This window comes from Pseudophryne corroboree, chromosome 8 (assembly GCF_028390025.1).
Source record: "Pseudophryne corroboree isolate aPseCor3 chromosome 8, aPseCor3.hap2, whole genome shotgun sequence".
NCBI lineage: Eukaryota > Metazoa > Chordata > Amphibia > Anura > Myobatrachidae > Pseudophryne > Pseudophryne corroboree.
This window is the reverse complement of record NC_086451.1, coordinates 216236352-216260591: the sequence shown is the minus strand read 5'-3', so window position 1 is coordinate 216260591 and position 24240 is coordinate 216236352. Positions and strand designations below refer to the sequence as shown.

The window sequence follows — 24240 nt, the reverse complement described above, 5'->3', positions numbered from 1 at the left end:
TAATGTGTCACAATATGAACTGGATGCCACTGTAATGTGTCACAATATTACCTGGAGGCCACTGTAATGTGTCACAATATGAACTGGAGGCCACTGTAATGTGTCACAATATGACCTGGAGGCCACTGTAATGTCTCACAATATGAACTGGAGGTCACTATAATGTGTCACAACATGAAGTGTCACAACATGAACTGGAGGCCACTGTAATGTGTCACAATATGAACGGGAGGCCACTGTAATGATTCACAATATGAACTGGAGGCCACTGTAATGTCTCATTATCTGATCTGCACATTGTAATGTGGAGGGAACTACAATGTTACATAATAAGAACTGGGCATTTTAATGTGGCACAATATGAAATGGAGGCACTATAGTGTGGATTAATATGAACAGGGACACTGTAATTGACATAATTAGAATCTGGAGAGCACTCTAATGTTGTACAGTATGAATAGGGGACACTAATTTATTTATTTTATTATTTATTACCAGTTATTTATGTAGCGCAAACATTCCGAAGCGCTTTACAGAGAATATTTGGCCATTCACATCAGTCCTTGCCCCAGTGGAGCTTACAATCTATATTCCTTATCACATGTACATGCACACACACCCAAAAAAAAAAAAAAAGCATAACCAGCCTCGCACCGTTTGAGACGGTCCTGGTTAAAAATAAAATATAGGGGGAAAAATTACTGAAGTCTCCCTTTATTTTAACAACCAGCACTGGGCTCATGGACTGGTCCTGTTTATAAAAATTACTGGGGAAACGTTTATATTGGTCCTGGTGCCCCGGTCCCCCTCCCCCACCCCAGCAGCTAGTCAGTCTGGTTACAAAAATAAAGGGGGTCTCCTAATTCTTTTTTCCGCCATCTTTTGGGAACCAGGACTGGTCCAAGAGCATGGTGCTGGTTGTTAAAATACAGGGGGACCTCAGCCATTTGTTTCCCTGTCCTATTTCAACCAGGACCGGCTCAAAGAGCCATGGGTTGGTTATGCTTTGGGGGATGTTGGGGACAGCACATCTATTTTTTAAAAATATTTTTTGACTATGTGTAAACTTTCTCAGACAGAAGCACGCACAGATCTCACTGATCTGTGCATGCCTCTGCCGAACTCGCCTATAAAACGCTAGTCTATTTATAGGCAAGTTTTTGGTAAGGTTTTGTGTGAGAGTTTAAAGTTCGCACCCTATTACAGTGACCGAGTTGTATGTTTTCTTATGGAAAACATCTGGATGCGAGTTTAAATCATTAGAGTTGTGAAAGTCCTAAAAACATGGGCATTTGTATGTTCTTGGACTCTATTACATTGGTTGAGTTTACAAATTGTGCGAGTTTAGCGCTAAACTCGCACATTTTGAAAACTCAGATCCTATTACATTTGGCTGATGATTCTCCCACTATTATATACAGTATGAAAAACAAAACCTGTGAGTGGTCGGAACACTGCAACCTGAGCTGAAGCTAGCTAGCTATTGGCTGATCCTTCTCCACAAAATAGAAGATGTGTGGTCAAAGATGGGGATTTTAAGACTACACATGCTGTGACATTGGGGGAGGTCCTGAATATTGTAGATTATATCACAGTATGGTCAGTTTTATTCGGGTGGTTTTTCATTTTACACATTTTGGTTTGTTTAACCCAAGCTCAGACTTCTGCCAGCTCCCATGTGATGCAGGCAATGGGCAGCAAAACGCAAAAGAGATGGCACATTAGAGTTGTAGAAGGTTATACAGGCCCAAGAGTACACTACATTCCAGCGATAGCTTAATCTCAAACTAAATTTGCTTCAGATAACATTATGATTACCCTATTACAAATGTATTCTCTCGTGACATACTTAATCTTTTATTATTTTGTCTTTTCCCTTAAGAGACCTTTCTGTCAACCAGATTGTGAACCTGCCTCTGCCATTATTCAGCAACCTGCAAGAACTTCAACAACTGTAAGTGTTGCCCTCAAACAGCCCTTTCCCCATTCCACACGTGGATGAGAAAGTTGTCAATGTGAATGAGCCTGTGCCTTACATATAGCAGGTAACAAGGATGTGCAGTAAGGGTAGGCAGAGTCTCCTCTGTCATACCCTCTTTCAAACGCCTCATTATTGTAATCCTTTTTATAGCTTGCACTCACCAGCTTTGTGGCGATCCCTGGAGATGCAGGGAGACGAGAGATGAGGCAGCAACACCCCTGCCTCGGTTCTACAGTCAGACACTGCTTTGCAGAGCTGGGGGCGGGGCCACACCATGGGCAGTAATGTTACACAGAAAGGGAGCTAAAAGAGGTATGCCTCTGAGTGTGGGGGTGTGCATTGTGCCCTGATGGACACTTGGATGTGTTATGTGACCAGGAAGCGCACTGTAGTCGGAGCTCAATCACCAGCAGCAAGAGAAGACACAGGAATGCAGGTAGAAAACTCAATACACACTGTAGCATAGTGTAGTGAGGCGAGAGTTACAGTGAGTAGAGGGTGAGACAGGCTCCCAGCAATCAGTCCCATCCTCATGTGTGCCTCCCCAGCCATTCACCTCACCGCACATCACTGTGATGGAAAAATGACAGCTAGGAGCTGGTTGGTTAGTATTTTGTGGTATTTGTACTAAGGGGCCTATTTATCACCATCCGCATCCAGGATGCGGATGACAGGTGATAAAATCGCCCCAACTCGCACTGCGATAATTGACTACATCGCAGGGATGTATCAATTATCGTGTGTAGGGACAGAGCTTGCGGTCAAGCTCTGTCCCTGTGATGATACTCCGCAGCCTCATCGGGGTATTTTTTGGAAAAAATACCCCGATGTCCTGCTGCGCATGCGCCGCCCCCGCCAAAATCGGCACTACCGCCGCTGCTCGGTCGACCCCCCGTTGCGACTACCCGCGCGTGCCGCAGACCCTCCCCCAGAAGATCAATATACTCACCAGTCCAGGGAGCCAGTCCGTGCTGTTCCTGCTGGGCTGCCTGGCGCCGGATTCTGTGCGCTGCGGTGACCCCCGGTGCTGTAAAGTGCGCTGCCACTTTGCAGCATCACTTTACTGCATCGGGGTCACTTTACAGCACATGGGGGACCCAGCGCCCGGCAGCGGAAACCGGCTCCCTGGACAGGTGGGTATGGTTTTTTGTTTTTTTGTAATTTTTATTTTTTATTTTTACACGGTGATCAGCTTGTGTGTCCATTGGACACTCATAGCTGATCACTCTGCCGGGTCCCCGCTCAGCTTTCTCTGCCAGGGGCAAAACGGTGCTTTTCGCAGTGCTGCCCTGTGATCTCGCCAGACTAAGCTGGCGAGTTTATCACAGGGCACACTACGGTATTTTTTCACATTTTTTTTTTTGTAAATTCGGCCACATGACATTTTCCGTTATAAGTATGGGGATTGCAATGTGGGTTACTAAAAAAAAGTGAATTAAAGGGTTTGGAGCAGTTTTTCATGAAAACTGCTCCAAATGCCCTTTAATACATTCAGGTGATACTAAAATAATGTGAAAAAGGGTGTTTTCACACCCTTTTCACATTATTTTAGTAAAAATAATTTTAATAAATAGATCCCTTAGTCTTGTAGAGAGATAAAGTGGATGGAGATAAAGTACCAGCTAATCAGCTCCTAACTGCCATGTTACGGGCTGTTTTTGAAAAATGACAGTTAGGAACTGTTTGGATGTTACTTTATCTCCGTTCACTTTATATCTTTCGAAGGTTTAGTACATAGACCCAAATGTATTAAGCCTTAAAAAGTGATAAAGTTGTGATGGATAATGGCCCTCATTCCGAGTTGATCGCTTGCTAGTTACTTTTAGCAGCCATGGAAACGCATAGTCGCCGCCCACGGGGGAGTGTATTTTCGCTTTGCAGGAGTGCGAACGCCTGTGCAGCAGAGCGGCTGCAAACACATTTTGTGCAGAACAAGACCAGCCCTGTAGTTACTTTTCTCTAACGTCCTAAGTGGATGCTGGGACTCCGTAAGGACCATGGGGATTAGCGGCTCCGCAGGAGACTGGGCACAACTAAAGAAAGCTTTAGGACTACCTGGTGTGCACTGGCTCCTCCCACTAAGACCCTCCTCCAGACCTCAGTTAGATTTCTGTGCCCGGCTGAGCTGGATGCACACTAGGGGCTCTCCTGAGCACCTAGAAAGAAAGTATATTTAGGTTTTTTATTTTACAGTGAGACCTGCTGGCAACAGACTCACTGCAGCGAGGGACTAAGGGGAGAAGAAGCGAACCTACCTAACAGGTGGTAGTTTGGGCTTCTTAGGCTACTGGACACCATTAGCTCCAGAGGGATCGACCGCAGGACCCGACCTTGGTGTTCGATCCCGGAGCCTCGCCGCCGTCCCCCTTACAGAGCCAGAAGCACGAAGAAGGTCCGGAAAATCGGCGGCAGAAGACTTCGGTCTTCACCAAGGTAGCGCACAGCACTGCAGCTGTGCGCCATTGCTCCTCATGTACACCTCACACTTCGGTCACTGATGGGTGCAGGGCGCTGGGGGGGGGCGCCCTGAGGGCAATAAATAACACCTTGGCTGGCAAAATATACATCATATATAGTCCCAGAGGCTATATAGATGTAAAATTACCCCTGCCAGTATCACAGAAAAAGCGGGAGAAAGTCCGCCGAAAAGGGGGCGGGGCTTCTCCCTCAGCACACTGGCGCCATTTTCTCTTCACAGTGCAGCTGGAAGACAGCTCCCCAGGCTCTCCCCTGTAGTTTTCAGGCTCAAAGGGTTAAAAAGAGAGGGGGGGGCACTAAATTTAGGCGCAATATATGTATACAAGCAGCTATTTGGGGAAAAATCACTCAGTTATAGTGTTAATCCCTGCATTATATAGCGCTCTGGTGTGTGCTGGCATACTCTCTCTCGGTCTCCCCAAAGGACTTTGTGGGGTCCTGTCCTCAGTCAGAGCATTCCCTGTGTGTGTGCGGTGTGTCGGTACGACTGTGTCGACATGTTGGATGAGGAAGGTTACGTGGAGGCGGAGCAGAGGCCGATAAATGGGATGTCGCCCCCTGTGGGGCCGACACCAGAGTGGATGGATAGGTGGAAGGTATTAACCGACAGTGTCAACTCCTTACATAAAAGGCTGGATGACGTAACAGCTGTGGGACAGCCGGCTTCTCAGCCCGCGTCTGCCCAGGCGTCTCAAAGGCCATCAGGGGCTCAAAACAACGCCCGTTACCTCAGATGGCAGACACAGATGTCGACACGGAGTCTGACTCCAGTGTCGACGAGGTTGAGACATATACACAATCCACTAGGAACATCCGTTACATGATCTCGGCAATGAAAAATGTGTTATGCATTTTCTGACATAAACCCAAGTACCACATAAAAGGGGTTTTATTTTTGGGGAGAAAAAACAGCCACTGTTTTGTTCCCCCATCAGATGAATGAATGAAGTGTGTAAAGAAGCGTGGTTTCCCCCGATAAGAAACTGGTTATTTCTAAAAAGTTACTGATGGCGTACCCTTTCCCGCCAGAGGATAGGTCACGTTGGGAGATATCCCTTAGGGTGGATAAGGCGCTCACACGTTTGTCAAAAGGTGGCACTGCCGTCTTAGGATACGGCCACCTTGAAGGAACCTGCTGATAAAAAGCAGGAGGCGATCCTGAAGTCTGTATTTACACACTCAGGTTATATACTGAAACCTGCAATTGCCTCAGCATAAATAGTGCTGCTGCAGCGTGGTCTGACACCCTGTCAGATAATATTAATACGCTAAGACAGGGATAATAATATTTGCTAACATTGAGCATATTTAAGACGTTGTCTTATATATAAAGGATGCACAGAGGGATATTTGCCGGCTGGCATCCAGAATTAATGCAATGTCCATTCTGCAAGGAGGGTAGTAGAAACCCGGCAGTGGACAGGTCATGCTGCATTTAAAAGGCACATGGAGATTCTGCCTTATAAGGGTGAGGAATTGTTTGGGGATGGTCTCTGGGACCTCGTATCCACAGCAACAGCTGGGAAGAAAATTTTTTACCTCAGGTTTCCTCACAAAAGCCTAAAGAAAGCACCGTATTTTCAGGTACAGTCCTTTCGGCTCCAGAAAAGCAAGCGGGTCAAAGGCGCTTCCTTTCTGCACAGAGACAAGGAAAGAAGGAAAAAGCTGCACCAGTCAGCCAGTTCCAGGATCAAATATCTTCCCTCGCTTCCTCTGAGTCCACCGCATGACGCTGGGGCTCCACAGGTGGAGACAGGTGCGGTGGGGGCGCGTCTCGGGAACTGCAGGGATCAGTGGGCTTGCCCACAGGTGGATCCCTAGGTTCTGCAAGTAGTATCACAGGGATACAGGCTGGACTTCGAGACGACTCCCCCTCGCCGTTGCCTCACATCAGCCTTGCCTGCTGCCCTCGGAGAAAGGTAGTACTGGCGGCAATTCACAAGCTGTACTTCCAGCAGGTGAAATCAAGGTACCCCTCTTTCAACAAGGCCACGGTTACTATTCCAAAATGTTGTGGTACCGAAACCAGACGGTTCGGTGAGACCCATTCTAAAATTGAAATCCTTGAACACTTATATACGAAGGTTCAAGTTCAAAATGGAATCGCTCAGGGCGATTATTGCAAGCCTGGAAAATTTCAGGGTATCACTGGACATCAAGGATACTTACCTGCATGTCCCTATTTACCCTCGTCACCAGGTGTACCTCAAAATTGTGGTACAGGATTGTCATTACCAATTCCAGACGTTGCCGTTGGTCTGTCCCCGGCACCGAGGGTATTTACCAAGGTAATGGCCGAAGTACTTATCCCGTACTTGGACGATCTCCTTATAAAGGCGAGGTCCAGGGAGCAGTTGTTCGTCGGAGTAGCACTATCTCGGGAAGTGCTACAACAGCACGGCTGGATTCTGAATATTACAAAGTCACAGCTGGTTCCTACGACGCGTCTACTGTTCCTGGGTATGGTTCTGGACACAGAACAGGATAAAAAGGGTTTCTCCCGGAGGAGAAGTCCAAGGAGTTGGCGTCTCTAGACGGAGACCTCCTAATACAAATACAGGTATCGGTGCATCTATGCACGCGAGCCTTGGGAAAGATGGTAGCTTCTTACGAAGAATTTCCATTCGCCAAGTCCCATGCAAGGATCTTCCAGTGGGATCTGTTGGACAAGTGGTCCGGGTCACATTCTCAGATGCATCGGCGGATAACCCTGTCTCCAAGGGCCAGGGTGTCGCTGTGGTGGTGACTGCACATCTTCTAGGGGGCCGCAGTTTCGGCATACAGGACTGGGTCCTGGTGACCACGGATGCCAGCTGTCAAGGCTGGGGGGCAGTCACACAGGGAAGAAACTTCCAAGGCCTATGGAAAAGTCAGGAGACTTCCCTACGCATAAATGTTCTGGAACTTTGGGCCATTTACAATGCCCTAAGTCAGGCTAGACCCCTGCTTCAACACCGGCCGGTGCTGATCCAGTCAGACAACATCACGGCGGTCGCTCATGTAAACCGACAGGGCGGCACAAGAATCAGGATGGCGATGGCAGAAGCCACAAGGATTCTCCGATGGGCGGAAAATCATGTGTCAGCACTGTCAGCAGTGTTCATTCCCGGAGTGGACAACTGAGAAGCAGACTTTCTCAGCAGACACGACCTCCACCCGAGAGAGTGGGGACTTCATCCAGAAGTCTTCCAAATGATTGTACACCGTGGGGAAAGGCCGCAGGTGGACAGGATGGCGTCCCGCCTCAACAAAAAGCTACAAAGATATTGCGCCAGGTCAAGGGACGCTCAGGCGATAGCTGTGGACGCTCTGGTAACACCGTGGGTGTACCAGTCGGTGTATGTGTTCCCTTCTCTGCCTCTCATACCCAGGGTAATGAGAATAATAAGAAGGAGAGGAGTAAGAACTATACTCATTGTTCCGGGTGGCCAAGAAGAGCTTGGTACCCAGAACTCCAAGAAATGATCTCAGAGGACCCATGGCCTCTGCCGCTCAGACAGGACCTGCTGCAGCAGGGGGCCTGTCTGTTCCAAGACGTACCGCGGCTGCGTTTGACGGCATGGCGGTTGAACGCCGGATCCTGAAGGAAAAGGACATTCCGGAGGAAGTTATCCCTACGCTATTTAAAGCTAGGAAAGAAGTGAATGCAAACCATTATCACCGCATATGGCGGAAATATGTTGCGTGCTGTGAGGCCAGTATGGCCCCAAAGGAGGAATTTCAGCTAGGTCGTTTTCTGCACTTCCTACAAGTCAGAGGTGACTATGGGCCTAAAATTGGGTTCCATTAAGGTCCAGATTTCGGCTCTATCAATTTTCTTCCAAAATAGAACTGGCTTCACTGCCTGAAGTTCAGACTTTTGTTAAGGGAGTGCTGAATAGTCAACCCCCGTTTGTGCCTCCAGTGGCACCGTGGGATCTCAACGTAGTGTTGGATTTCCTGAAGTCGCATTGAGTTGAGCCACTTAAATCCGTGGAGCTACAATACCTCACGTGGAAAGTGGTCATGCTGTGGGCCGTGGCGTCGGCCAGGCGTGTATCAGAATTGGCGGCTTTGTCATACAAATGCCCTTATCTGTATTCTATATGGATAAGGCGGAATTGAGGACTCGTTCCCAATTCCTTCCTAAGGTGGTATCAGTTTTTCATGTGAACCAACCTATTGTGGTGCCTGCGGCTACTTGGGACTTGGAGGATTCCAAGTTTTCTGGACGTAGTCAGGGCCCTGAAAAGTATATGTTTCCAGGACGGCTGGAGTCAGGAAAACTGACTCGCTATTTATCCTGTATGCACCCAACAAGCTGGGTGCTCCTGCTTCTAAGCAGACTATTGCTCGCTGGATCTGTAGCACGATTCAACTTGCACATTCTGCGGCTGGAATGCCGCACCCTAAATCTGTGAAAGCCCATTCCACGAGGAAAGTGGGCTCTTCTTGGGCGGCTGCCCGAGGGGTCTCGGCTTTACAAATTTGCCGAGCTGTTACTTGGTCGGGTTAAAACACTCTTGCAAGAGTCTACAAGTTTGATACCCTGGCTGAGGAGGACCTAGAGTTTGCTCATTCGGTGCTGCAGAGTCATCCGCACTCTCCCGCCCGTTTGGGAGCTTTGGTATAATCCCCATGGTCCTTACGGAGTCCCAGCATCCACTTAGGACGTTCGAGAAAATAAGATTTTACTCACCGGTAAATCTATTTCTCGTAGTCCGTAGTGGATGCTGGGCGCCCATCCCAAGTGCGGATTGTCTGCAATACTTGTATATAGTTATTGCCTAACTAAAGGGTTATTGTTGAGCCATCTGTTGAGAGGCTCAGTTGTTATCATACTGTTAACTGGGTATAGTATCACGAGTTATACGGTGTGATTGGTGTGGCTGGTATGAGTCTTACCCGGGATTCAAAATCCTTCCTTATTGTGTCAGCTCTTCCGGGCACAGTATCCTAACTGAGGTCTGGAGGAGGGTCTTAGTGGGAGGAGCCAGTGCACACCAGGTAGTCCTAAAGCTTTCTTTAGTTGTGCCCAGTCTCCTGCGGAGCCGCTAATCCCCATGGTCCTTACGGAGTCCCAGCATCCACTACGGACTACGAGAAATAGATTTACCGGTGAGTAAAATCTTATTATTCTGTGCGATGATTGCTGCAACGAATGATACGGTAATGACGTCAGATACCCGCCCAGCAAACGCCCGGCCATGCCTGCGTTTTTCCAAACACTCCCAGAAAACGGTCAATTGACACCCAGAAACTCCCACTTTCTGTCAATCTCCTTGCGATCGGCTGTGTGACTGAAAGCGTCGCTAGAACCTGTGGAAAACCACGATGCTCTTTGTACCCGTACACCGTGCGTGCGCATTGCGGTGCATACGCATGCGCAGTTTTGCCATTTTTTTAACTGATCTCTACGCAGCGAACAACGGCAGCTAGTGATCAACTCGGAATGAGGGCAAAAGTGTGATAAATGACCAGCCAATCATCTTCCTAACTGCCATATTACAGGATGTGTATGGAAAATGACAGTTAGGAGCAGGTTGGCTGGTGCATTATAACTCTTTATCCGTCTTCACCTTATCACTTTTTAAGGCTTAATACATTTGGACCATAGACCTTCATCTCTCTCCACTTTATTTCTCTCCAAGGTTTAGTACATACACCCCATGATAATGAGCCACAAATCTTGGACTCAGATTTAAACATATTAGCAATTTCTTTTAATTTCTTTATCAATTAATATCTCCAGACTTCTTGCTTAAGCAGTCCTGAATCTCCCTTTGAAAAACTTTATAAGCAGGGGTTCCAGATCAGAGATCATAGAGACAGGGTCACCTATATAGAGAGAGCCCAGTTACTGGATTATAGACAGAAAGCCAATCAAATTCATGACAGCTTACATTACGAAGAACTAATGCGTGTGCCTGTAAAGGGTTGGTTATGAAATGCCGGCGGACGGGATGCCGGTGATCACATGACCGAGCATGGCACCCCAACATTGAGAATCCCAACAGCAGATGGGGGTAAGTATTTTACCCCTCCCCTATCCCTCCGGGTGTGTCGGCAATGGCTAACTCCCCAGGGGTGTCGGCTATGGCTAACCATCCAGGGGTGATGGCTACGGCTACCCCCTCCTCCCCAGTGCCTAACCCAAACCTCCACCCCGATACTCACCTATCAGTGTCCTGGCGCCGGTCTCTGAAGAGGTGTCAGGAATCCAGCATCCCAATCGCCAGGATGCCAAACACATCCCCTTGTAAATCGGCCCCTGTATTGTAATGTATTTGGTTGCCAATAGTCTGACAAATACTGTTTACATTTATAACAGAAGTATAACATTGACTTTTCGCTCTCACTGGGGCTTTTGGACAGATAAGAGCTGGCCCTCGCACCAGGTAAACCATTGTATTACTAAATTAGTTTGTAATCACAGTACAAAAGAAATAAAAAAAAAAGTGAGAAATGAGAAAAGAGAAGAAGAGATATTTTTGCCCCTTCAAATTTATTCCAATATAATTTATTCTACCCTTGGTCCCATAATGGAAAAAAGTTGATGTATCTTAGCCTGAAACACCTTCACTGCACATTTCTCATTTTAATTACATGAACACATGAATTTATCCCAAAATACTGGTATAACACTACTTCTACCTAGCTTTCATTTGGAACACTCCATTTGAACAGCTAAAACTGTGAAAACAAACTGTAAAATATAGATGAATTTACTTTTTAATGGTGTTTTCTTTTTCTTTTTTTAGGAATATTTCCTCCAACCCCCTGAACCACATCCTACACAACCAGTTTGATTTTTTGACCAACCTGCAGTCTCTGTAAGTACTTTGGCTTCACATGATACATTAATGATAAATCTCCAGAGATTATGGAGAACACCCCTGTACACTTAAATATCCATGGATTAATATCGAGCTACATGTACCATAATGATACATGCAACATGAAAAATATTTTATATGTAGATGTTTCCAGAGCAAACATTCTCAGATTATCATCACTATCAAGTCCTACACCTGCACGGCATTTATACTTCTATGGACATCAAATTATAAACTCCCCCCCCCCCCCCTTAAAAAAAAATATCTGCAACAAAAAACAGTAGTACATTCATCATCGCATTTATTTTTTCAATAATAAGCATTGTGTCCGTCATATTAAAATGCATTCAATAATACTTTGTTCTTAAAAAATATTTGTTAGGTTTGTATAATGTTACAATACAGGCAGGGAGAATTTCTTTGTTTTTTACAGTAACTCTGAATAGATTAGTTTGATGCCAGATTGGGATTATGCAGAGAGTAATAAAAGGTTTTTTTAGATTGTCAACTCTTGGACAAAATATTAGTGGTGGCAGAACTTTGGGTTTAACCAGCTGGTTTTGTTTTTATTTAACCCTTTCATACCAACATGTTAGACATGTCCAGGTGGGTTTCATCACAAATACTGACCTACAGTCTATATAATATGACATAACGATGGGATGCGGTCAGAATCCCGGCAGTTGTGATTCTGAATGTCAGACGGATCCTGGAGGTAAATTCAGGGCTGTGGGTTACGGTTAGGCACTAGGGGGAGGGTTAGGCACTAGGGGGAGGTTTAGGGTTAGGCTGTGGGGGTGACTGAGGTTAGGGTTAGGCTGTGGCGGGTGGCGGTTAGGGTTGGGCTGCAGTAGGGGATGGTTATGGTCAGGCTATGGCTGGGGGGAGGTTAGGATGGTACCCGGTTCATAGGTCAACAGTCAAAAGGTCTACAGCCAATAGGTTAACAACAAATGGTCGACATGCATTTGGTTGACATGGTCAAAAGGTTGAAAGATTCAAATGGTCAACATGACCATGATCAACATGAGTGGGTTTTTTTAAATCAACTTTATCATACTGTACCATCCATGTGCAGCAATGCATCTTGCCCGAAGCATGGCGAGCGGATGCATTACACTAATTGCAGTTCCACGTGCTGTAAGGTTGTTACGTAAGCCCAGCAATCCTTTAGTCACCTGCGTATTAAAGCTTCGCCTTTAGCAGCCGCTTTTCCCAGGTGGATTATGTCCACCCAGTATTCAGATGCCACCAGGTCTTAATGTGGACAAGGAAACTCTTGAAGACTGGGCAAATGCAAGGAAAATATCCTGGAGTAGACACCCACCTGGCATGGATTGGGTTGAGGCTAAACACATGGGCATACAGTGGACAAGTACTAGACAAAACTCGATTGGCAGGTACTGGTGAATAACAGAAGTACGAACACACAACAGAAACAGGACTGGATAAGGTAGCACTGACAAGGGTACTAACACAAAGTCCAGGGACTACTTCTGGAAGCTGGTGAGCAATAACTGAAGGACTGGAAGTGATGCTACAGACAAACACACGCAGGCTAAAACTAGACAAGACTGGAGGGACAGGGTTTGTACTTAGAGTCCAGATGCTGAATTTGGGAGCAGCTCACATACAGATAGACAACCTGGAGCTTGTGAAAACACTGCAGGTAGCTGTTCAGAGGGTAAGCTCCAGGTGCTGCTATAGAAGTAGCTGAGACTACAGGCTGAGGCTCCAAACACACTGCTTGGTGGTATTTTGCAGGTAGCTGTTCAGAGGGGAAGCTCTGGATACAGCAGGTAATGACATGGATAAAGGGGCTAATTCAGGCTGGTTCGCAAATTGTGATCCAACCGGAATTTTTACGATGGCCCCGCGGGCGCATGTGCAGCGCCATTCCTGCGCATGCGCCTGCACTTTCTGCGGGGGGGGGGCACAGAAAATGCGATCGCCTTTGCCTGTCAATCATGCAGAGGTGATCGCGGGGCGGGCAACGCTCCGTTTCCAGGGAGGAGATGGAGCGTTGCAGGGGCGGGGTGGCGCGAACGGTGGCAGAGGCGGCCAAATGGGGCCGTGTCGGGGGCATGATTACGGCAGCTGCGTGACATCACACGCAGCCACAGCCATCATGAACGCGGCGGCGGGGCTCCTGCGGGCACAGCTAAGCTGCGCCAGCAGGAGCCATCACTAATTTCTTTGATGAAGTAGAAATTGCAAGACGATCGCAATTTCTGCTTTATCCAAGGGAGGAGGCCCCGGTCAGCATGCTGGGCGGCCTTGCCCAGTGATGGGCAGCCCCCAGCATGCTAGGAAAAGGATAGCAAATTCTGCTAATTAGCAGAATTTGCTATCCTTACTGAATTAGGCCCAAAACTCAGGGAAGCTAAGAGTAAACTAACAGACAAGGTATCCTCATGTTTCAAGACAAGAACACGGCTAGAATAGGAAGGCAGAAGCTATAACCAGCATAAGATTCAGGGCAGGCTGGGTAATATTAGGAGCAATTGCCAATCAGAGCAGCCAGGAAAACTATGCCCTCCGCTGAGGAGACTGAATGTATCTGTTCAGCTACACACACAGACAAAACTCCTAACTATACTGCAGCTGAAGCTGGGAACCTGCAGGAATATGAAATGCACTGAGAATGCAGGAAAACATGGCAAACTGATCCAATAGAAACAGATTATAGCATCAGAACATGAACAGACTGCAATCTGCGGTTGCAACCCGTAACAAAGGTAAAATTTAACACAAAAATAAAAACCTCATGTCAACCTTTTCATTTGACGACCATTTCTGTGTCAACCTTTTGACTCTGGCGACCTTTTCACCATGTCGACTTTGTGCATGTTGACCGTTTGGTGTCAATCTTATGACTGTTGACCCATTAACCCATAACCGGTTAGGATTAGGCTGCTGGAGGAAAAAATTAGGGCTTGGATGTGGGAGGGGAGGCTAGGGTTAGGGTTAGGCTTAAGGTTATGGTGAAAATATTTACCAGGATCCATCAGGATTCTGCTGTTGTTCTTCTGACTGTCGTGATCCCGACTGCTGGGATTTCGTACCCAATCCATAATGAGTTATGTATAAAATACACGAGATGTAAACATCTCTCAACATTTCTTTCACACAGTTAATTTTTCTTGCTTCTAGAATCATGGAGGATATAGAGATTCCCAACATTCATAATCGCATGTTTTCTAGTCTGGTAAACCTGTCACACATGTAAGTACATATTCATTGTTATACAATTGAAGCTCACATTGGCTGGACATCTACTTGAATTATTGAGATCTCAAATTATAAAGATATTAAACAAATGGTTATCATTTCACTAGGATCTCTTTTCTCATATTGGTCATTCTCATTCCTCATGAAAATACCTTAAGCGTCTCAGTACTGCTTCCGAGTGAATTGGCTGGCATTATTACCATGAATTGTGGCTGGACCTCCATTGTGTACAGGCAACAAATGCATAATAAATTGGGACTAAACCTAAACAATATGTATTATTATATGTAGTATCCTTTATTTGTCACAATTTCTACACTCCCCATACTAAAGTACCACGACTACAGTGCTCCATTCTGTAGCCGGGCAGCCAGAGGGGAAAATTATCACTTCTCGAAAAACTGAGTTCGCAAAAAGTCCAGTTTTTCAGGAGTGATAATTTTATGATGGGGCCATGATGAATCATGAAAAAATTGTTAGAGATTGCAATGAAAATTAAAAATTCTCATTTCAAAAAATTTTTCATAATGAATCTGCCCCTTAAACCTGAATGTAAAGTGATTGGGTATTTACAGTAGTGTCCCACATTACAATAGAATTATATAGTAATGCCCCATAATAATAGACATATATAGCATTGTCCACATTACAATAGAATTATATAGTAATGCCGTATAATAATAGACATATATAGTAGTGTCCACATTACAATAGAATTATATAGTAATGCCCCATAATAATAGACATATATAGTAGTGTCCCACATTACAATAGAATTATATAGTAATGCCCCATAATAATAGCCATATATAGTAGTGTCCCACATTACAATAGAAATATACAGTAATGCCCCATAATAATAGCCATATATAGTAGTGTCCCACATTACAATAGAATTATATAGTAATACCCCATAATAATAGACATATATAGTAGTGGCCCACATTACAATAGAATTATATAGTAATACCCCCATAATAATAGACATATATAGTAGTGTCCACATTACAATAGAATTATATAGTAATGCCCCCATAATAATAGACATATATAGTAGTGTCCACATTATATAGTAATGCCCCATAATAATAGCCATATATAGTAGTGTCCCACATTACAATAGAATTATATAGTAATGCCCCATAATAATAGCCATATATAGTAGTGTCCCATATTACAATAGAATTATATAGTAATGCCCCATAATAATAGCCATATATAGTAGTGTCCCACATTACAATAGATTTATATAGTAATGCCCCATAATATTAGCCATATATAGTAGTGTCCACATTACAATAGAATTATATAGTGATGCCCCATAATAATAGCCATATATAGTAGTGTCCAAATTACAATAGAATTATATAGTGATGCCCCATAATAATAGCCATATATAGTAGTGTCCCATAATAATACCCATATATAGTAGTGTCCACATTACAATAGAATTATACAGTAATGCCCCATAATAATAGACATATATAGTAGTGTCCACTTTACAATAGAATTAGATATATAGTAATGCCCCATAATAACAGACATATATAGTAGTGTCCCACATTACAATAGAAATACATAGTAATGCCCCATAATAATAGAAATATATAGTAGTGTCCACATTACAATAGAATTATATAGTAATGCCCCCATAATAATAGACATATATAGTAGTGTCCACATTACAATAGAATTATATAGTAATAACCCATAATAATAGACATATATAGTAGTGTCCAAATTACAATAGAATTATATAGTAATGCCCAGTAATAATAGACATATATAGTAGTGTCCACATTACAATAGAATTTTATAGCAATGCCCCATAATAATAGCCATATATAGTAGTGTCCCATATTACAATAGAATTATATAGTAATGCCCCATAATAATAGCCATATATAGTAGTGTCCCACATTACAATAGAATTATATAGTAATGCCCCATAATATTAGCCATATATAGTAGTGTCCACATTACAATCGAATTATATAATAATGCCACCATAATAATAAACATATATAGTAGTGTCCACATTACAATAGAATTATATAGTGATGCCCCATAATAATAGCCATATATAGTAGTGTCCCACATTACAATAGAAATATATAGTAATGCCCCATAATAATAGACATATATAGTAGTGTCCACATTACAATAGAATTATATAGTAATGCCCCATAATAATAGCCATATATAGTTGTGTCCCATATTACAATAGAATTATATAGTAATGCCCAGTAATAATAGACATATATAGTAGTGTCCACATTACAATAGAATTTTATAGCAATGCCCCATAATAATAGCCATATATAGTAGTGTCCCATATTACAATAGAATTATATAGTAATGCCCCATAATAATAGCCATATATAGTAGTGTCCCACATTACAATAGAATTATATAGTAATGCCCCATAATATTAGCCATATATAGTAGTGTCCACATTACAATCGAATTATATAGTAATGCCACCATAATAATAAACATATATAGTAGTGTCCACATTACAATAGAATTATATAGTGATGCCCCATAATAATAGCCATATATAGTAGTGTCCAAATTACAATAGAATTATATAGTAATAACCCATAATAATAGACATATATAGTAGTGTCCAAATTACAATAGAATTATATAGTAATGCCCCATAATAATAGACATATATAGCAGTGTCCACATTACAATAGAATTATATAGTAATGCCGTATAATAATAGACATATATAGTAGTGTCCACATTACAATAGAATTATATAGTAATGCCCCATAATAATAGACATATATAGTAGTGTCCCACATTACAATAGAATTATATAGTAATGCCCCATAATAATAGCCATATATAGTAGTGTCCCACATTACAATAGAAATATACAGTAATGCCCCATAATAATAGCCATATATAGTAGTGTCCCACATTATAATAGAATTATATAGTAATACCCCATAATAATAGACATATATAGTAGTGTCCCACATTACACTAGAATTATATAGTAATGCCCCCATAATAATAGACATATATAGTAGTTTCTATTTTACAATAGAATTATATAGTAATGCCCCATAATAATAGCCATATATAGTAGTGTCCCACATTACAATAGAATTATATAGTAATGCCCCATAATAATAGACATATATGGTAGTGTCCACATTACAATAGAATTATATAGTAATGCCCCATAATATTAGCCATATATAGTAGTGTCCACATTACTATATAATTATATAGTAATGCCCCATAATAATAGACATATATGGTAGTGTCCACATTACAATAGAATTTTATAGCAATGCCCCATAATAATAGCCATATATAGTAGTGTCCCATATTACAATAGAATTATATAGTAATGCCCCATAATAATAGCCATATATAGTAGTGTCCCACATTACAATAGAATTATATAGTAATGCCCCATAATATTAGCCATATATAGTAGTGTCCACATTACAATCGAATTATATAGTAATAACCCATAATAATAGACATATATAGTAGTGTCCAAATTACAATAGAATTATATAGTAATGCCCCATAATAATAGCCATATATAGTAGTGTCCCACATTACAATAGAAATATATAGTAATGCCCCATAATAATAGACATATATGGTAGTGTCCACATTACAATAGAATTATATAGTAATGCCACCATAATAATAAACATATATAGTAGTGTCCACATTACAATAGAATTATATAGTGATGCCCCATAATAATAGCCATATATAGTAGTGTCCAAATTACAATAGAATTATATAGTAATAACCCATAATAATAGACATATATAGTAGTGTCCAAATTACAATAGAATTATATAGTAATGCCCCATAATAATAGCCATATATAGTAGTGTCCCACATTACAATAGAAATATATAGTAATGCCCCATAATAATAGACATATAGTAGTGTCCACATTACAATAGAATTATATAGTAATGCCCCATAATAATAGCCATATATAGTTGTGTCCCATATTACAATAGAATTATATAGTAATGCCCAGTAATAATAGACATATATAGTAGTGTCCACATTGCAATAGAATTATATAGTAATACCCCATAATAATAGACATATATAGTAGTGTCTATTTTACAATAGAATTATATAGTAATGCCCCATAATAATAGACATATATAGTAGTGTCCCACATTACACTAGAATTATATAGTAATGCCCCATAATAATAGACATATATAGTAGTGTCTATTTTACATTAGAATTATATAGTAATGCCCCATAATAATAGTCATATATAGTAGTGTCCCACATTACAATAGAATTATATATTAATGCCCCATAATAATAGCCATATATAGTAGTGTCCCACATTACAATAGAATTATATAGTAATGCCCCATAATAATAGACATATATGGTAGTGTCCACATTACAATAGAATTATATAGTAATGCCCCATAATATTAGCCATATATAGTAGTATCCCACATTACCATAGAATTATATAGTAATGCCCCATAATAATAAACATATATAGTAGTGTCCACATTACTATATAATTATATAGTAATGCCCCATAATAATAGACATATATGGTAGTGTCCACATTACAATAGAATTATATAGTAATGCCCCATAAGAATAGCCATATATAGTAGTGTCCCATATTACAATAGAATTATATAGTAATGCCCCATAATAATAGCCATATATAGTAGTGTCCCACATTACAATAGAATTATATAGTAATGCCCCATAATATTAGCCATATATAGTAGTGTCCACATTACAATCGAATTATATAGTAATGCCACCATAATAATAAACATATATAGTAGTGTCCACATTACAATAGAATTATATAGTGATGCCCCATAATAATAGCCATATATAGTAGTGTCCAAATTACAATAGAATTATATAGTAATAACCCATAATAATGGACATATATAGTAGTGTCCAAATTACAATAGAATTATATAGTAATGCCCCATAATAATAGCCATATATAGTAGTGTCCCACATTACAATAGAAATATATAGTAATGCCCCATAATAATAGACATATATAGTAGTGTCCACATTACAATAGAATTATATAGTAATGCCCCATAATAATAGCCATATATAGTAGTGTCCACATTACACTAGAATTATATAGTAATGCCCCATAATAATAGACATATATAGTAGTGTCTATTTTACAATAGAATTATATAGTAATGCCCCATAATAATAGACATATATAGTAGTGTCCCACATTATACTAGAATTATATAGTAATGCCCCATAATAATAGACATATATAGTAGTGTCTATTTTACATTAGAATTATATAGTAATGCCCCATAATAATAGTCATATATAGTAGTGTCCCACATTACAATAGAATTATATATTAATGCCCCATAATAATAGCCATATATAGTAGTGACCCACATTACAATAGAATTATATAGTAATGCCCCATAATAATAGACATATATGGTAGTGTCCACATTACAATAGAATTATATAGTAATGCCCCATAATATTAGCCATATATAGTAGTGTCCCACATTACCATAGAATTATATAGTAATGCCCCATAATAATAAACATATATAGTAGTGTCCACATTACTATATAATTATATAGTAATGCCCCATAATAATAGACATATATGGTAGTGTCCACATTACAATAGAATTATATAGTAATGCCCCATAAGAATAGCCATATATAGTGTTCCACATTACAATCGAATTATATAGTAATGCCCCATAATAATAGCCATATATAGTAGTGTCCCACATTACAATAGAATTATATAATAATGCCCCATAATATTAGCCATATATAGTAGTGCCCACATTACAATCGAATTATATAGTAATGCCACCATAATAATAAACATATATAGTAGTGTCCACATTACAATAGAATTATATAGTGATGCCCCATAATAATAGCCATATGTAGTAGTGTCCCACATTACAATAGAATTATATAGTAATGCCCCATAATAATAGACATATATAGTAGTGTCCAAATTACAATAGAATTATTTTGTAATGCCCCATAATAATAGACATATATAGTAGTGTCCACATTACTATATAATTATATAGTAATGCCCCATAATAATAGACAAATATAGTAGTGTCCCACATTACTATAGAATTATATAGTAATGCCCCATAACAATAGACATATATAGTAGTGTCCACATTACAATAGACGTCACCGTCGCATTTCCTGTAGCCCTGACAAAGTGGGAGGCGCCGTCTTGCTGCTGAACACCATGATCTTGTTGCTCAGCAGCGTATTATATAATTGCGGTAATGGCAGTCACAGGTGCAAAGTGTGCAGTGTGAAGCACTGCATACCTGCTGCCAAATTCTTAAGGGTACTCCGTACCCGAGCGTACCTGCATACTTGCACCACTGCTTTCTGGTCACCATACAGCAGTTACCCCATCTACCACACTTCTATCCAGCAGACAAGGTGCTTATACTGTACATTGGTACCACGCAGCTTATTAGCAGCTACTGTAGCATACATTTATACCCATTTAATGCATCTTCTATAATGCACTGAAGCACATGCAGGTACTGAATGCATTTCTAATTCTTTACAACATACTTTAACTTAATTTATATGGATTATTATTAAACCTATTTAATCATATTTGAGGTACCTAACCACCAAAACACACAAACAAAAAAGGGTATATACAGTAGAATTATTTCAAGAAACAGAATTGTCACTATCTTCAGAGTAGCAGTCTCAATTTATCAAAGTCTTTCATTACACAATATTCATGCATTAAATACATTTAAGAAAATGAAATATTTTTACCGCAAAGAACTAAAACCTGTTATGCACACCAGTGCCTGCAGGAAAGTACTGGTGTCAGGACTGTTATGCACTCCAGTGCCTGCAGGAATGTACTGGTGTTTGAACTGTTATGCAAAACACATGGACTCACAGACAGACTAGGGAATATGACATAACGTACACAGAAGGTGGAAGGGTAACAAAATACACACAACGTGAACAGAGAAGCCCAGAGGCTAAGGAACAGGGTATCTCCCTTGTATTAGAACTGCTCAGATGTGAAAAGCAAGATGTTGTGTTTTTAATACATAGAAAACCCGAAATGCTGTTGCTAAGGGCAACAGCAAAACCCTAAAGGGTTACCAACGGGTGTGGCAGTAAACTCCTTGGTCAGAGATGGAATGATAGACACAAGGAGATTCTCCACAATCCTAATTCTCACTTGCAGTGCACAGGTTCGGTTTACTGCCACTAAACTGACCCCTGACACCTAGCACAGTGAGACAGGATTAGACAGGCAAGTCTTAGAATACAGCCGCAAACTTGCTAAGTTCACAGAGTAGTAACAGAACCCCAGCAAGCTGAACGACTGACTCCAGTCTTACTGCTAGGTCTGGATTGGCAGAGTGTAATACCAAATCCCCAGGCCTATTTGCAGTAAGCAACAAACAAATACAAAGCTACACAGTACTGGCTAACTTTCAGAAACTGACTAACCAACAAAGATTCAGCAGCATCTGCTTACCCTGAAAAGAGGCCTTATAAAGCAGGTGCTGTCCACGCCCCACTCAGACCTCACAGACTGTGAGCACAAAAACCAGCACCGGATCCCCTGCCATGCACAGAGCCTATAACCACTGCACAGCAAAAGACCCGAACCGGAGTATCAGCTGCGCTCAGGTTACTCCGCTAGCACTTGTCTCCCGGTTGCCATGACGACGTGGCAGCACAGGGCAGGAGACCCTAACAGTACCCCCCCTCTGACGAGGGGTCAAAGAACCCCTACCACCGGGTTTATCGGGGAACTGCGAGAAGAAAGAGCGTATCAGTCTGGGGGCATGAAGATCACAACTGCGCACCCACGACCGCTCCTCCGGGCCATACCCCTTCCAGTGCACCAAAAATGACAGCCGACCCCGAACCACCTTGGAGTCAAGAATCCTTTCAACAACAAACTCCCTCTGGCCACGTATCAGAAGAGGGGAAGGTCTTCCACTGGAAGAAGGATTACTAATCGCCCGTTTTAAAAGGGAACAATGAAATGTTTTATTGATACCCAAAGAACGGGGCAGATCTAACTGAAATGCCACCGGATTGATAACCCTGGTGATCTTATAAGGGCCGATGAACCGGGGGCCTAACTTATGAGATGGCTGTCTCAACTTCAAATTCTTGGTAGACAACCAGACGAAGTCTCCTAATTTGAAGCTGCAGGGTCTTTTCCGCTTATCAAAAACCCTTTTGGTCACTAATGACACAGACACAAGGGCTTTCTTCACTTTCCGCCAAATACCTCTAAGGACCGAAACCACAGAGGAACCACCAGGCGTGGAGTCCAGGGGGTCAAAAGAATTGGCCTTAGGATGATGCCCATACACACAAAGGAAGGGAGAGATCCCTGTAGCAGAGTGAGCCGCGTTGTTATAGGCAAACTCCGCCATGGACAGATGAGCAACCCAGTCAGTCTGACACTTGGAGACATAACACCTGAGGAACTGCTCCAAGGACTGGTTCACCCTTTCAGTCTGCCCATTAGACTGCGGATGGTAGCCCGACGACAAGCTGACAGAAATCTGGAGATCGGAACAAAATGCCCTCCAGAATTTGGCCACAAACTGGGATCCGCGGTCAGAGACCACATCAAGTGGCAACCCGTGGAGACGCACAACATGCAGCATAAATAATTCAGACAGGCGTCTGGCCGATGGCAGCCCAACCAGTGGAACGAAGTGCGCCATCTTCGAAAACCTGTCAACGACAACCCAGATGGCTGTCATCCCCGAGGATTTGGGCAAGTCCACCACAAAATCCATTGAAATGTGGGTCCATGGCTTAGATGGGATAGAGAGTGGATGTAGTGGGCCAACAGGAACCCCTCTAGGAGTCTTATTTCGGGCACAGATGTCACATGCCCGAACCCACTGATCCACATCCTTAGCCACCGAGGGCCACCACACCGCCCTAGATAGCAACTCCCGAGTTCTGGCAATACCCGGGTGACCTGCAGACTTCTTGGCATGGAATTCCAGGAACACTCGCTGTCTTAACCTAGGAGGCACAAACAAAAGACCTACCGGAAGGTCTGGAGGAGCCTGCTCCTGTGCTCTAAGGACTAATGATAAGAGGTCCTGGGTAATGCCCACTTTAATACATGATGGGGAAACAATGGGCAACGGCTCCTCGGTGGTCTCCTGGATTGGAGCAAAACTCTGCGAGAGCGCATCAGCCTTGATGTTTTTTGACCCAGGGCGATATGTTATCAAAAAATTAAAGCGAGCAAAAAACAAAGCCCATCGTGCCTGCCTGGCATTGAGACGCTTCGCTGACTCTAAATATGCCAGATTCTTATGGTCAGTGAGAATTGAGACCACAAACTTAGCCCCCTCAAGCCAGTGTCTCCACTCCTCGAGTGCATCCTTAATAGCCAACAATTCCCGGTTACCCACGTCATAATTCATCTCGGCAGGCGAAAATTTACGGGAAAAGTAAGCACAGGGATGAAGGCGATTATCTGACACTCCCATCTGAGAAAGCACTGCCCCAATACCCATCTCAGAGGCATCCACCTCCACCACAAAAGGACGCTCTGGATCTGGGTGTCGCAGCACCTTGGCCGAAACAAATGCCCTTTTGAGACGGGCAAAAGCCGCTTTAGCCTCACAAGACCAGTGAGCAACATCCGCCCCTTTCTTAGTGAGTGCCACCAAG

The 24240-nt window shown here is 42.4% G+C and overlaps 1 protein-coding gene across 2 annotated transcripts in view; it reads left to right on the top strand.

The window, feature by feature from the left end:
• The window catches only part of LOC134948838 (relaxin receptor 1-like), a 493409-nt gene that overhangs the window by 417272 nt on the left and 51897 nt on the right, over nucleotides 1-24240 (top strand). For both annotated transcript variants that reach the window (XM_063937087.1, XM_063937086.1), the window contains 3 exons: nucleotides 1883-1954; nucleotides 11200-11271; nucleotides 14428-14499. In XM_063937087.1, the coding sequence (XP_063793157.1) occupies nucleotides 1883-1954; nucleotides 11200-11271; nucleotides 14428-14499 (216 nt within the window). The remainder of the gene's footprint in view (nucleotides 1-1882; nucleotides 1955-11199; nucleotides 11272-14427; nucleotides 14500-24240) is intronic.